Raw genomic sequence first — 14362 nt, 5'->3', positions numbered from 1 at the left:
ACCTCATGGACAGATCAGTAGTGTTTTAATGAAATCCAGAGATGTGGATCTGGAATTTTAACATTTGGGGAGTAGTTTTGGCTTAGGAGGGCTTCCCCCACACGGAGGTAGGAGAGGGCAAGATGTTTTGAAAAGGCTATAGAGTTGATAAGGGTTGTGCAAAACAGATACAAAGACAAGGGTCTAACTGCAAACACAAAATTTACGGAATGACATGCTTAGCTCCTGCCATCAGTTATCCCTAATCCCAAAATCACTTAGTTCTCCCTATTAATATGAAGTCTTCCCTGATGACAGATATCACAATGAGGCACTCTGCCTTTACACTTCAGTTTAGTGCCTAGTCCATGACCTCCCTGAGTCACTCAGAGATTAGCACTCAATGTCAGAATGAACACCAGCCTTTCTCAAACTTCAGATCCTACAAATCACCTACAAATCCTAGATGGTTCTTTTGATCTGGCAAGTTCGGGAAATTTTCAATTAAACTATTAAAAGAAGCAAACAGGCCCAAAATGGAGTCACTTGTGTTAAGCCCACTTCATCACCAAACAGAAACTAATACCTAACCTCACTGCACTTTCAACCTTCTCCAGGAATTTAATCTTATGGGGTCAGTCTGGACTTTTCTGGTCAGCATTAGTAAGGTAAACTGCCTAATAGACCCCATCTGTCCCCCAAAGGAAGGTGACCTTGCCTGAAATAATCCTTTTCTCCCCTTATGACTTCCCTGTCTCACCTCCTCTGCTTTTTAAAAAAACCCTTTTCACTGTAGCTCTTTGGACCTCCTCTCTACTTAGATGGGATGCTGCCCAATTCATGAATAGTTCAATACAGCCACCTAGATCTTTAAAAGTTACGCGGTTAAATGTTTGTTATTTAACACCACCAACTCCACACTTTGGAGGTTCTGGCAAGTCACTGGCTCAAAATTACAATCTGGGGGGGGTTCAGGTACCCCCAAAGACCGAGACTTCAGCTCCCCCAGTGTTTGAGACAAGGGACTCAATAAACTCAAGGGCCTCGTTGAGGCCCAAGGTCACAACGGCTGGCTATTAGCAGAAGCGGATCTTAGACCCCGGTCATCAAGGCTCTCTACCCCCTCAGCGAACCGTCTCCGGGGCTTCAGATCTATTCCGGCAGCGTGGGAGACGAAGCAGCCCGGGAAGCGCAAGAAGCCACAGCGCCAGGAGCCCTGGACACGCAGGGCCGGCCGGTCCCCTACACCGGCTTCCCCAGGCAAAAGCCCGCCGTGCTCCCCAGAGAGGTGGTCACGGTTCGGTGCCCACCGCGGGACAAGACTGGGAATAGAAAACAAGAGGCTCTAGGGACAAGGGTGGGACGGTTGGGGAGATCGGGCTCCTGGGCCGCACGCACACAACGCTCACCTGCCTCCCGGGGCTCGCTCCCGGCTTCTCCGGTGCCGCCGGCTTCGCACCTCGCGCCTCTCGCGAGAAGAGGAGGCTGCGGGAGCGCGGCAGGGCGGAAGTGGCCTTGCCGAGCCCCGCCCGTCGCGTCACAGTCGTAGGCGTGCCCGCTTCCAAGATGGCGGCAGCGGCGATGTCCGGCGCGCTCGGTCGGGCGGGCTGGAGGCTTCTGCACCTACGGTGCCTGCCCGGTGAGGGGGCAGCCGAGCCGGGGAGCGGGGAGGGGGAGGGAGGGGGCACGAAGCCGACTGGGCTGGGTGCGGGGCGGAAGATTCCGGTCGTCGTGGCGGCCCGCGAGCAAGGTGATGTGAAGGGCATCGGCGCGGAGCCGCCGGCGTCATGGACTCGAAGGGGCCGCCCGGCTGATTCCGCCCCCATTCTCGAGCTGCGAGGGGCAAAGAGTAGCGGAGCAGGGCCTGTTACTCCCATTTAGCGAAGTTAACAAGGCCTCAGAGAGGGCTGTGTGTGCCCAAGGTCACACAGCTGGGCAGTTGCAGACTGGTAGACCCGGACCCAGTCTTTTAATAACTCTGTTGCCAAGTCCCTGGGCAGGGCCGCTCGGGGGACGGAGTTGGAAACAGCTGCAGAGAGCTCCTAGTCCATTGTTTCCTAAATCGGTTATTCCCTCACCACTTCAGTAATTCTTTGATTATTCCCACACAGAGTCTGTATCTTCGTTTGTACATCCGAGTTCTTAAAACTATAGATGTCTACTTTAGAAGAGGTTACTTTATGTTGCTACTGTAAATGGAAAAACCAGTGTCACCATCCATAAATAGAAGGAACACATTGACGCATTAACATAAATATATAATTAATGAAATAATTTCCTGTATTTCATCAGAAATCTTTTGCAATCCTTAGTGGTTCCACAGTTGTGCTTTGGGACCTCTCCCTCCTTTTCAAAGTTTTATGAGTATTCCTTTTTTTTTTTTACAAATAGTAAAATATTGATATTTTTACACATACTGTTTTGCATTTCTTTTAAGATCATTGTTCCCTGAGTTAGTCCATAGATTAAAAAAAAACAGTGTCCTTTTGTTGTTTTTATACAAAACTCCAAACTACATATGTTTAGTTAAAGTAATGCCTATGACCCAGCAAAGCCACGTAGGTATTTACCCAAGAGAAATGAAAGCATATGTCCACCAAAAGTTCTGCAGAAGTATATTTATAGCAACTTTATTCATGATAGACAAGGCTGAAACAACCCAGGTGTTCAACAGAGTAGTGTTTCTTAATGGAATATTACTCAGCAATAAAAGACAGTTTCCACAAAACTAATCCGTCTAAAAAAGACTGTGCAAAAAAAGTTTTACACAAAAAGGATATAGTGTATGATTCTAATTAGATGAAATTCTAGGACAGGTTAAACTAGGGTGAAAATTTCAGAGCAGTGTAAGTAGGGAGTGATTGGGAAAGAGCATGAGGGAACTTTGTGGTGTGATAATATTCTCTAGATAGAAGTTCAGATTATGCAAGTGTATACCTTTATCAAATCTCAGAATTGGCACAGTTAAGATTTGTGCATTTCATTGTATATAACTGTCACCTCAATGAAAGAACAGTAAATAAATATTGAACTCTAGTTAATGGTATACATGCCAGAATGTATAGAGGGGAAGAATACTGAGGACTGCAACAAATGCATCAAAAATAAGCTGGATTAAAAAAAAATAAGCTGGACTGATGAATGAAGAGTGTGATAGATCTGTAGAACCTAGGTGGTAGATAAACTGGTGTTCATGCCATAGTTCTTTCAACTTGTATGAATTTTTTTATAACGGGCACCTGGGTGGCTCAGTCGGTTAAGCATCCAACTCGATCTCAGCTCAGGTCTTTTTTTTTTTTTCTTAAGGTTTTATTTATTTATTTTAGAAAGAGAGAGGGAGAACACAGAGGGAGAGTGAGAGGGAGAAGCAGACTCCCCGCTGAGCAGAGAGTCCAATGTGGCACTCAGTCCCAGGACCCTGGGATCATGACCTGAGCCGAAGGCAGACACTTAACCAACTGAGCCACCCAGGTGCCCTCAGCCCAGGTCTTGATCTCAGGGTCGTGAGTTCGAGCCCTGCGTGATCCATCTGAAGACACTACATATAAACACTATGGGAGTCAGTACTTGGACCTTCTAATTTCTAGTCCAGTGCTCTTGCTATGATATAAATCTGTAACATTTTCAGGTCACTTTCACTTTTTGATTGGGCTTCACAACACTCCCATTGAGCAAACAGATTGTTACTCTTAATTTGCATATTTAAAAATCATGCTCATTGAGGTGAAGTGGTTTGTCCATTAACACAGTTAACAAACGAAAGCAGCAGGCCTAGAAACCAGGTCTTCTGTTACCTGGCTCATGCTTTTGCCACCACATCATATCACAAGGTTGCCAACTTACCCCAAATTTTTGTCTGGGACTCAACAGTTGGATAAGTGGCTCTGGAGGAGACTCAGCCCTGCTTTTCCTACCCCCATCCCTCACACCATTCTGGGTTTCAAAGAGTCTTCTCTGGTAAGTGTCCCTGACTGACCAGACCAGTTTTTGTTTCAGTGTCCCGTTGCCAATCAGCTGTGGTGTCACGTGCCTTCCATGCTTCAGCCATGCAGCTAAAGTCTTCAGATGAGCAGAAGCAACAATGTCCCCCATCTTTTTCTCAGCAACATTCTGAGACACATGAGGCAGAAGAACCCAATCCAGAATCTTCTCGTTCACCCCCCAGGTATGCCCCAGAACTCCCATTCATCTGTTTCGGGCCATTTTGCATGCTTGGGTATGTCTGTCCTATCTCTCCTTCCTCTCTTCTTTTTATCCCCCTTTTCACCTTCTGTCATTTTCAAGGCTATCCGTGAAACGAATCTATGGGTTTTTTTGAAAATTGTGCCTGTTCATTCTAAAATATCTAAACAATACAAAGAAGTTCAGAAAAATAAAACAAAAATGACCAGGAATCACAAACCCAGAAATAACTGCAACATTTTGTGACTATCCTTTTAGATGTTTTTCTAAGTATATTCCATGTATAAATGTATATATAATAATTATACTATACATGACATTCCAGAACCTACTTTTTCACTCAACAATACATTTTTAATGTTTTCACAGTCTGTATGATTGTAATGGTTGGCATAATATCCCAGCAGAATGGCAGTATTAAAATTTGGCAGTATTTTTTTTTTTTTAATTTTATTTATTTGACAGAGAGAGATAGCGAGAGCAGGAACACAAGCAGGGGGAGTGGGAGAGGGAGAAGCAGGCTTCCCGCGGAGCAGGGAGCCCGATGTGGGGCTCAATCCCAGGACCCTGGGATCATGACCTGAGCTGAAGGCAGCTGCTTAACGACTGAGCCACCCAGGTGCCCCTAAAATTTGTCAGTATTAAAATTTATTTAACCTATCTTTTATTGATGAATATTTAGATTTCCTTCACTGGTTAAAAAAAAATAATGGGATTATCTCTCAGCATTGAGAGCACTGAATCAAAGGATGTGCACATTTAGCATTTTGTTACGTATGTGGGGCCAAATTGCTGTCTAAGAAGGGGATAATAGTTTACATTTCCATTATATGTTTTTTTTTTCTTAACCCTGCCACTGAGAAGTTCCTCTAGCTCTGAAATTAGGGTGTTCCTGTCATTTTTCTGGTGTCCTGATTAAAATACTTTTCAATTCAGCAAATACGTTTTTAGGATCTACTTTGTGCCAGGCCCTGGAGTTATCATTTGGTACAAATACAGATAAAGGAACAGTGTGCTAAGGGCTATAAACGGAGAGATCCAGAGTGCTGTGGGAGCATTTGCCTTCCCCTGTCATGGCCTCCTCGCTCACTGGATCCCTTCTCTCAGTGACTGTATGAGAGGAGAAAGATGACATCATTTTTGCCCCGTCGGCGTGGAAATAGCGATACTGGCACAAAAGTAAATGCCTTCCCAGAGTGTGCTGGCCGGAGGCACCGAGCCTCTGGGTTCTGGTCAGGCACCTTTGGCCTGTCAGGCAGCAGCAGTGAGAGGTGTGCTGGGCTCCGTCACCGCGTCTCTGTTCCGTGTGGGTCTCAGGTACACAGATCAGGGTGGTGAGGAGGAGGAGGACCATGAGAGTGAGGAGCAGCTGCAGCACCGCATCCTGACGGCAGCGCTGGGCTTCGTGCCTGCCCACGGGTGGACAGCAGAGGCCATTGCAGAAGGAGCCCAGGTGTGTATGGGACAGGGCGGGGGCGGGGCAGCCTGACCGGGATTAGCCAGAGCAGACAGCCCAGCTTCGAGCCCCTCACTGCTACAGGATTTTCCATGGCGGCAGGTTGGGGGGGAGGTTGTTTTTTCCCCAGTAGGGTGAGATGGCTTTATTTTTTAGTATAGAAAGATCATACCATGGAGTTGGTTCTTGCGAGCTAGGTTCTAAAGGCACCCCATTAGGCAAGCATTGCTGATGATCACAACTACCACATTTCATTGACTCGAAGATGGCAGTGGTTGTAAGAAGCACCATTATGTTATGCGTCACTAAAAAAGAAAAGTTACCTATTAAATTAGGACATGCAGTCAATGGCATAATTCACACTGTTTAAATTGAAAAAATGGGGGGCACCTGGGTGGCTCAGTCGGTTAAGCACCCGACTGTTGGTTTCGGGTCAGGTCATGATGAGGGTCGTGAGATTGAGCCCTGAGTTGGGCTCCCCGCTGAGCCAGGAGTCTGCTTGAGATTCTCTTCCTCTCCCTTTGCCCCTCCCTCTGCCTCCCCCTCAAAGAAATAAATCTTAAAAAAAAAAATAGGGCACCTGGCTGGCTCAGTTGGCAGAACATGTGACTCTTGATCTTGGGGTTGTGAGTTTGAGCCCCACGTTGGGTGTTGAGATCACTTCCAAATAAAAATCTTAAAAAAAAAATGATAAGGGCGCCTGGGTGGCTCAGTCGGTTGGGCGACTGCCTTCGGCTCAGGTCATGATCCCGGAGTCCCTGGATCGAGTCCCACCTCGGGCTCCCTGCTCGGCAGGGAGTCTGCTTCTCCCTCTGACCCTCCTCCCTCTCATGCTCTCTGTCTCAAATAAATAAATAAAATCTTTAAAATAAAAAAAAATGGTAAAATAGGTGCATCTTTGAACTGATGAAATCTGATGTTTGAAAACTCTAAGAAGGCACCATTGGTGGCAGCTCTTCCTGCCCATGGGCCCTGTCCCCATGCTTTAATAAAACGACCATTTTGTACCAAAAGAAAAAGAGCATCATTGAGGAGACCATCAGGGAGACACCTGATTCTTCTCAGTACATTCCTCCTGCCCAGGAACAGATGGCTGCTTTAGATTAAGCCGCAGGCTCGTCCTGAGGCCGTGGCATACAGAATTGTCAAGCAGAGCCAGATACTGACCTGCGAGAGCTCTGTGAGAACAGAGAGCAAAGGAACTCTGGATTCACTTCTCCCATCCCAAGCTTGCAGGGAGAACGAGGTGGAAGGATGAGCATGTTTGAACATCGGCCAGAAGAACCCAGAAACGAGGGTGAGGTAAAGGTACAAGAGAAAGTGGCAAAATCAAAAGTGCAAAGTCCCGTGAAGGCAAGAACTAGGAGATCCAGAACATAAGTGGGAGGACTGTCGTAGGTGTACTAGGGGTGAGGTTGGAGAAGACAGCTGCAGGTTTAGTTTCTAGAATATTGAGGGAGTTCCAGGGGGACAGCTTCTGTTCTCTGTGAAGTAGGAGTGGTTGTCTCGTGAACCTGAAGTTAGGAAAGGGTCGGAGGAGACAAAGAGTTGAGTGTGGCAAAGAACGTTCGAAGGAACCATTCCAGGAAGCGGTGGAACAAGTAGAGGACAGCAATGTACCAGGACTGTGTGGAAAAACACTGAATTATTCTCTGGGTAACTGGTCTTTTTCACTCTGTATCTCTTCATTTATAGGGCTGCATAGTAGCCGTTGTGTTTACTTCACCTCAACTGATAAACATTTGGGTTGTTCCCAATTTTTTAGTGTTCTAAACCCATTTGTACAACACATTTAAGTGCATTTGGAGAAGTGGAGTTGCTACTTCGGGGCGCGTATTCGTCAGGGGACAGAGACTATGCCAGTTATTCAGATAGAGAGAATTTGATACAAAGAATGGTGAGCTAGGTGGAACGTTGATAACTGGGCCACTGGCAGCATAAGAAGAACCCTTTAGGGTGTTATGGAGGCTGCCGCTGCAGGAAGTGGCTCCCATCTCCAGGGCTCAGGGGACAGAGGGGAAAAGTGGAATTGTTAAAACGAGAAGCTTGAAGGAGAGCCCCTGTGGAGGCAGAACTCAAGCCTACTCCGCTGGCACTGCTGTCTCTGAGCTTGGAGAGAGGGTCTCTGGGGGCAGGGGTGGGTGGTGGTTGGCTGGAACCCCAGATCCCGCGGGGGCCACGCTGAAGAAGGTGGTGAGGAAGCGCGGCGGGGGAGGTGCCCACAGGAGCCGCTAGCGGACGGGAAGGCGACAGGAAGGGGCAAGTCCCTGCCTCCCCCTCCAGCCTCGCGGTCTCCCTCTGACCACCCACCACCCAGTCGATCTGCAGAGCCTAACCTGGAGCCGCCGGGCTGGTGGGGCTACAGCCCCTGCGTCACGAAGCTGAGGGCAGCCTTGGGGCTGAGACACTGACTCACTACGTAGTCCAGAGAGTGTATGTGGATATACGTGTGTGCGTATATATATTTAGATATTTGTTTAAGTAATCTCTCCACCCAGCGGGGAGCTTGAATCCACCACCCCAGGATCAAGAGTCGCATGCTCTACCCACTGAGCCAGCCAGGCGCCCAAGTGTGTTTTTGAGGGTCTTGTTAGACACATAGTAGAAGCGGTATAGCCTGTTGGTGAAGAGCTCTGAGCCTCAGTTTCCTTGTCTGTAAAATGTGGGTGAGGATAACGCCCGGCAGCTGGAGTTGCTGGGAGGCTGCAGTGAGATCGTGTGTGTCGTGTGCTTAGCCGAGTGCCTGACACCGTGAGCATCCAGTCCCTGTCAGTACTGATGCCGCTGCACGGCTGTTGTGAAGCCTGCCAAATTGCCCTCTGGAAAGGCTGTGTAAACAGAGGGACTGTCTCCGCTCCCAGTACTGGGGATTAGGGTTAATCATTTTTTTGTTCCTTCTCTGCCCTCTGTCCTTGGTGCTGTCAGGGTTCTGCCTCTCGTAGATGCTCAGTGGTTGCTGTATATCAGGGATAGCCGAGGATCTTCGTGGCTTTGTTAACTTCTTAACAACTCATTAAGAAAAATGTTCTTTGGTTTTGTTTTTTTTTTTTTATAACTGAGAGGCCTAATTTCCAGGAGATTTAGGTTAAGTGAATTGGTGAGAAAGAGCTGAGTGCTCTTCCCAGCCCTCTTTTTTATATTAGGACTTTGGGTTACGAGTGTCAGAGCTCAATTCTAACTGGCTCAAGCAGGAAAGGGAGTGTTCGGGCTCATTTAATAACAAAAGTCTGGAAGTACTTCTGGCACAGTGTTCTTAGATTGTGCTGTTGGGGATCGTCTCTTCATCCTGTCTGCTTTGCTTTCCTCTCTGTGGGCTTCATTCTCAGCAGGGGCTTCCCATGCAGGACTAAAAACGGTTCAGCAGCGCCAGTGAAAAGGGAGCACTTCTTCCCATCAGTACCAGCAGAAGCCCAGAGGCGGCCTCTTAGGGCCTGGATTGGGCCCTGGGCAGGTCCCTGAGCTAGTCACTGTGAACTCCAGTTATCCAAGCCTGGGCCTCATGCTTTACAGTACACCAGGGGGCTTGATGGAGTATGGACTGGCGGTCAGCTTCACCCAAACCACAGGGACCAGGAATGCAGAGTAGGGTTAGGCCATAAAGAATCAATCTGCTGCTGCTAGAAAAGCAGGCCCTAGTGAGGAGCAGGCAGTACCGGTCCACTACAGCTGTGTACCACGCCCCGTTTTCCTCTCTCCTTTTGTAGTCTCTGGGTCTGTCCAGTGCGGCAGCCGGCATGTTTGGGGACGACGGCAGTGAGCTGATACTGCATTTTGTGACCCAGTGCAACGCTCAGCTCACTCACGTGCTGGAAGAGGAGCAGAAGCTGGTACAGCTGGGCCAGGCAGAGTAAGTCCTGTGGCATTATTGCTCAGGGTGGCAGCTAAGGATCGGGGTAAGGGGGGTCAGGCCCCACCAAGTGCCCCAGGAGGCCGATCCCAGCAGAGCCAAAAGAGAGGAGCATGGAGCAGCCCTGCCGCTTGGATGGGCCTGGAACACAGCTGCCTGTCTGTGACGGGCCAGCATCAGGAGCTGGTGGGCGCCCCCCGCCCCGTTCCCTAGAGCCGAGTAAGCGGTGTAGCACCGAGCCCATGCCTTTGACCCGGAGACACACTGTTTTCTTTTCCATCTTCCAGGAAGAGGAAGACAGACCAGTTCCTGAGGGACGCAGTGGAAACCAGACTGAGAATGCTGATCCCGTACATTGAGCACTGGCCCCGGGTACAGAGTCCATATCTAGGCCCCAGAGCAACAATGTATTATTCATGGTCTTAGTTCTCAGTGCCTAGCCATCAGAGGACCTTGCACATTCTGCAGAACTTAGGTCGTTAATCTGCACAGACCCGGGGATTCTGGGATTCTTAGTGCACTCGGTAGAGCTCGGGAGCATAAACTGGGGCATGCCAGTGGGAGGAACAGAGCCACCTGGGTCTCAGTTCCTAGAAAGGCGAGTGGCCCGGGGAACTAGGTCACATTCGTGTTGAGTCCCGGTGGCCCAAGTCTGCCACCAGGTCTTCAGTGAGGAGGAATCCGTGACGGAGATTAGAAAACGAGAGGAGTTTCTTGGCTGTCGCCAGTAACAGGCCTGAGGTGTTGTAGATGTCTGAGGAGTGGGATGGCTTTGCCAGTTGTCCACGTGGTGCTTGAGAATCGGAGTATTCGTTCCAAGGGCTTTTTATCCCCTTTTTGGAAGCTTCCTTTTTCCGGTTTCCAAGCATGTCACCATGTGGGCTATTCTCTTAGTTAAGAAAGTGGAGTCCAAGCACATCAGGAGTGAGAGGACAGCCAAGACCATCACATGTCCCCCACCCACTGGGATACCACTGAGCGTGTACTGTCAGTCAGTCAGGGGACAGGCACTGGAACACCTGGGCCTGAGCCCGGGCTGCGTGTGGAGGGAGTACAGTGAGCGAAGTCCCGTCCCCTGTCCCCTGCCTGTGCCTGCCACACTTGATCTTCAGACCTCTGGCCTGGACTCATTCCACCTTGCAGTTAAAGCAGTGGAAGTGCGTGTATTGGGCCCCAACTGCCTTCTGATTCAGCACGTTTTTCTTCTGGGCTCCTTCAATAAGAGAAAGCTTTCCAGCCAATTCAGGGCCTCTGACCAGCTCCCACAGGCCACAGCCAGTGGATTTTTGAGTTGGCAAAGTGGCAAGACCTTATCCTCTCAGGAGTTATGTCTGCTAAGGAAAAGCTCTGGGTGGTGCCATTGCTTGTATGGGTTGAAGGATTTTTGGTTTCAGGTACCAGAAACCAACTTGAGTTAAGTAAAACACCAGGGAGGCTGCGATGGGGCATCGAGGGCAGGAATGCTGCTGGGCCCTGGGAATGGCCTGGGATTTGGACTTAGAAACCACCCCCAACCTTCCTCCCATCTCTGCCTCTTCCTCCATGTTACAGAACGGGATGCACTCCCCCATCCTTGCTCTCAGTGCTGTTAGAAAGACAGCTAGACCCTCTGGGTGCCCGCCTTCCCAAGTCCACATGCTGGGGATGGAGAAGCTGAGTGAGCCAGCTGAGGGTAGGATCTGCCCCTGGCTCCCATCAGCTGTAGCCGGCATTGTCAGCTGCCAGGAGCTCACCCCAGCCAGGTGGAGATGGTGGGTCTCAGCAGGAGAGTTGGGCAGGCCCTTTTACACACCTCCACGGAGGGGTGAGTCGCCGTCCCACCCGTGCGCTGTTATTTCTGTGTGTGGTACCTATTTCTCCGTCCTTCTCTCCTCAGGCCCTCAGCATCCTCATGCTCCCTCACAACATCCCATCCAGCCTCAGCCTGATCGCCAGTATGGTGGATGACATGTGGCACTACGCTGGGGACCAGTCCACTGACGTGAGTGCTTTCTGCATACCCACAGGATACCGGAAAAGGCGTGGGTTAGGCATTTCTTCGGGAAGGTTGTGAAAGTTCTTTGATCACAGATCCCTTCAGGGGGCCTGCAGTGCCATTCCTGTCATGGGAAGGAGAGGCTAGGGGTGGGGAAGGTCCCTCAACAAGCCACAGTGGGAGCCAGGTCCTCACTCGAGGGCCAGCACCCTAGCCACAAATAAGCAGTTGTTCCCTCTGACCTCTAGTGGTGACTGGGCTGCCATTTTATAAGCATTTTTCTCCTCAGTCTCCTAAGATTCAGATTCTGCAGTGGGCTTTTTCAGTGTGTGGTTTTCATGAGACTGATTTAAAAAAAGGGGGGCCCCTGGATAGCTCAGTTGGTTACGTGTCCGACTCTTGATTTCACCTTGGGTCTTGATCTCAGGGTCATGAGTTCAAGCTCCATGCTGGGCATGGAGCCTGCTTTAAAAAAAAAAAAAAAGAATGCCATGGAGCCACCAGTTGCTTTGAAAAGGAACTCCCTCCCCCCAGCCCACTTTGGCCTGCTTTGCTAAGAGATCAATAAGCCTTTAAACAGGCACCAGGAAAGAATCTGACTTGTTAATGCTATCATATTTCTGGCAGGAAATTAAAAAATAAAAAGTATACCTTCATAAAAGAAATTAATTTGTGATGGTGCTTTGTGGAATCCAGGCTGGGGAGGCAAAGAGATGCTCCTGACACAGTTCTAACAAAGGACTTCAGTAAGCTTCCCCCGTGTGGGAGTACAGTCACCAACAGAGCTGGTGACAAAATGAAATTAGAAAGCTGAGAAATTAAAGGAATAAAACACGAAGCAGCTGAGCTAGTGCTCCAAAGAGCAGTTTGCTGGGCCAGCCCGAGTGGCCGAGGGACCGGAACCCTCAGCTCGGCCCAGGTGTTCTGATCTGTCCATGGTGCTGTCTCCACCCTCACATGACTGATGAACACACCACAGTGTGCTCGTAACTGGCTGACCATAGAGCCTCTCTGGAATTTAGGTGGCCTAAGACTTGGTCTTTTCACCAGCAGTTTCAAAATGGACTGGATGTAACAAAATCACTGGGGATGCTTAACAGACATCCAGATTCCTTGCACTTTCTTCAGACCCCCTGACTCTAAGCTCTAAGAGGTTGGGCCCAGGAGCTTGCATTTTAATCTCCCAGGTAATTTTGACGTGCAGCCAAGTTTGAGAACAGTACTGTTATCCAGGGGGGGACAAATGTATCTTTGGAGGAAAGAAGAGATCAGGAGGGAGCCCATGTGTGCCCGTGGCTTTGGGTAGGAACCAACCCAGACTTCCCCCAGTCCACAGCAGTAGTGGTGACCCATCTTCCTGGGTGGGTTTCTTTGCAGTTTAACTGGTATACCCGCCGAGCTGTGCTGGCTGGCATCTACAACACGACAGAGCTGGTGATGATGCAGGACTCCTCTCCAGACTTTGAGGACACTTGGCGCTTCCTGGAAAACCGGATTAATGACGCAATGAACATGGGCCACACTGCCAAGAAGGTAGTTGGGGCTAGCCCTTTGGGAAGCTGCCTCATTAGACACACCACCCTCCTCAAGCCACAGCTGGTCTCCTGTCTTCTTGCTCCCCTTTGGCCTCAGAGGACAGTCCTGAGGGCCTGCCCAGGGAGGGAGTCTGGCTGGCTCTTCCACATACCAGCCCTTCCCTAAGAGCCACACTTGGGTCATTTGTGGTTGTGTCCATAGGCTCTTCCTCCAGTCCACAGGGTCCTCATGAGCCGCCCCCCCCTCCCGATTTGTCCTGCCTGTTTCACCTTTGAGCTTGTGTTGGGGGCTTAAGAGAACCTGACCTTGACTCCTTCTAGGTAAAGTCCACTGGAGAGGCACTGGTGCAGGGACTCATGGGTGCAGCAGTGACGGTGAGTACTGCCCCGCTCATCCCTGCCCTCCTCCCATTCCACTCCTGCCCTGTGATCCTTACAGCATGTGTCGAGGATCCCAAAAGCCTTAAACCGGAAAGCTACTAATAAGACTGATAGTGGTTCAGTCCCAGTCTCTGATCCTGAATTCCCCACCTCTTTTTTTTGCTGCCATTAAAAAGTATGGCTGACTCCCAGGCCCCTGGCATGTCAGATCTGTGGGTCTTAGCTGTGCCTGCCACCTTGAAAATCCCAATCTTTCCCATTGGAGTCCTAGGGACAGGGCAAGGCCTCATCATTCCCTTTTCTTCCCTTTATCAGCTCAAGAACTTGACAGGTCTAAACCAGCGCCGGTGAGCGGGACAGGGTGTGAGCTAGAGTGCCCAGAAGAAGAGCTGCAGGTACATTGAAAGGGCTTTGAAAAATATGAAGTGCCGTCCAGGGTGTTAATGAGAAAACGCTGAAGGACTCCTTAGTCACTACGACAGCCACCTGGAAACCAAAGGGCACTTGATACAGCTGTAGCCTGCAATCGGGCTACCTCTTCAGTTCCAAATACCAGGCCAGGCCTCCTGATGCCTTTCTGCGTTGCAGCTGTGTGATTGAAAAATGAAGCTCTCATCCAAGCCATCGAGCCACAGAAACCCAGCACGTCCCTGTCATGGTCTCACGGATGCCTTGATCACGTCTTAACCTTCCTAAAGTGTTCTCTGGGGCTCCCAAATGAGAGTCAGGGTGTGGAGCCATTACAAGGTGGCTGCCCACCCCCGGCATGGCTCGACTTGTGCCCACAGGTGTTCCTCACACCACCCCCCCACCCTGGTGTCCTGAGATACTGCACCTGGGACCCTTCAGAAAGCTGCCTCACCTGAGACTGGTGCCTCCAGACAGCGGTGCTCAGCCTGGCCAGAGGCGGGAACCCAGGCCCTTTGTCGTGTTACACCAGCACGTGTGGCAGGGCTAGGAGTGAGCTTTAGAGGGTAAAAATAGTAATAAATATGTTTGAAGCCGTT

The 14362-nt window shown here is 49.8% G+C and overlaps 2 protein-coding genes across 3 annotated transcripts in view; one reads left to right on the top strand and one right to left on the bottom strand.

Moving 5' to 3' along the window:
- Nucleotides 1–1520, bottom strand: part of CIAPIN1 (cytokine induced apoptosis inhibitor 1) — a 16434-nt gene extending 14914 nt beyond the window's left edge. Inside the window, exon 1 of one of the 2 annotated variants that reach the window (XM_006748569.3) lies at nt 1389–1520. The gene's annotated coding sequence lies outside the window, so the exon portion shown is untranslated. The remainder of the gene's footprint in view (nt 1–1388) is intronic. The other variant, XM_031019597.2, reaches the window with a different exon arrangement.
- On the top strand, nt 1502–14362 carry COQ9 (coenzyme Q9). Its single transcript, XM_006748570.3, has 9 exons — nt 1502–1618; nt 3976–4144; nt 5479–5614; nt 9322–9464; nt 9752–9836; nt 11341–11445; nt 12817–12972; nt 13296–13349; nt 13671–14362. Exons 1-9 carry the CDS (start codon nt 1546–1548, stop codon nt 13704–13706), a joined length of 957 nt encoding a protein of 318 aa, XP_006748633.2. The 5' UTR covers nt 1502–1545; the 3' UTR covers nt 13707–14362.

Source organism: Leptonychotes weddellii, chromosome 16 (genome assembly GCF_054177405.1).
Source record: "Leptonychotes weddellii isolate Sample4059 chromosome 16, ASM5417740v2, whole genome shotgun sequence".
Taxonomy (NCBI): domain Eukaryota; kingdom Metazoa; phylum Chordata; class Mammalia; order Carnivora; family Phocidae; genus Leptonychotes; species Leptonychotes weddellii.
This window is presented reverse-complemented; position numbering and strand designations above follow the sequence as displayed.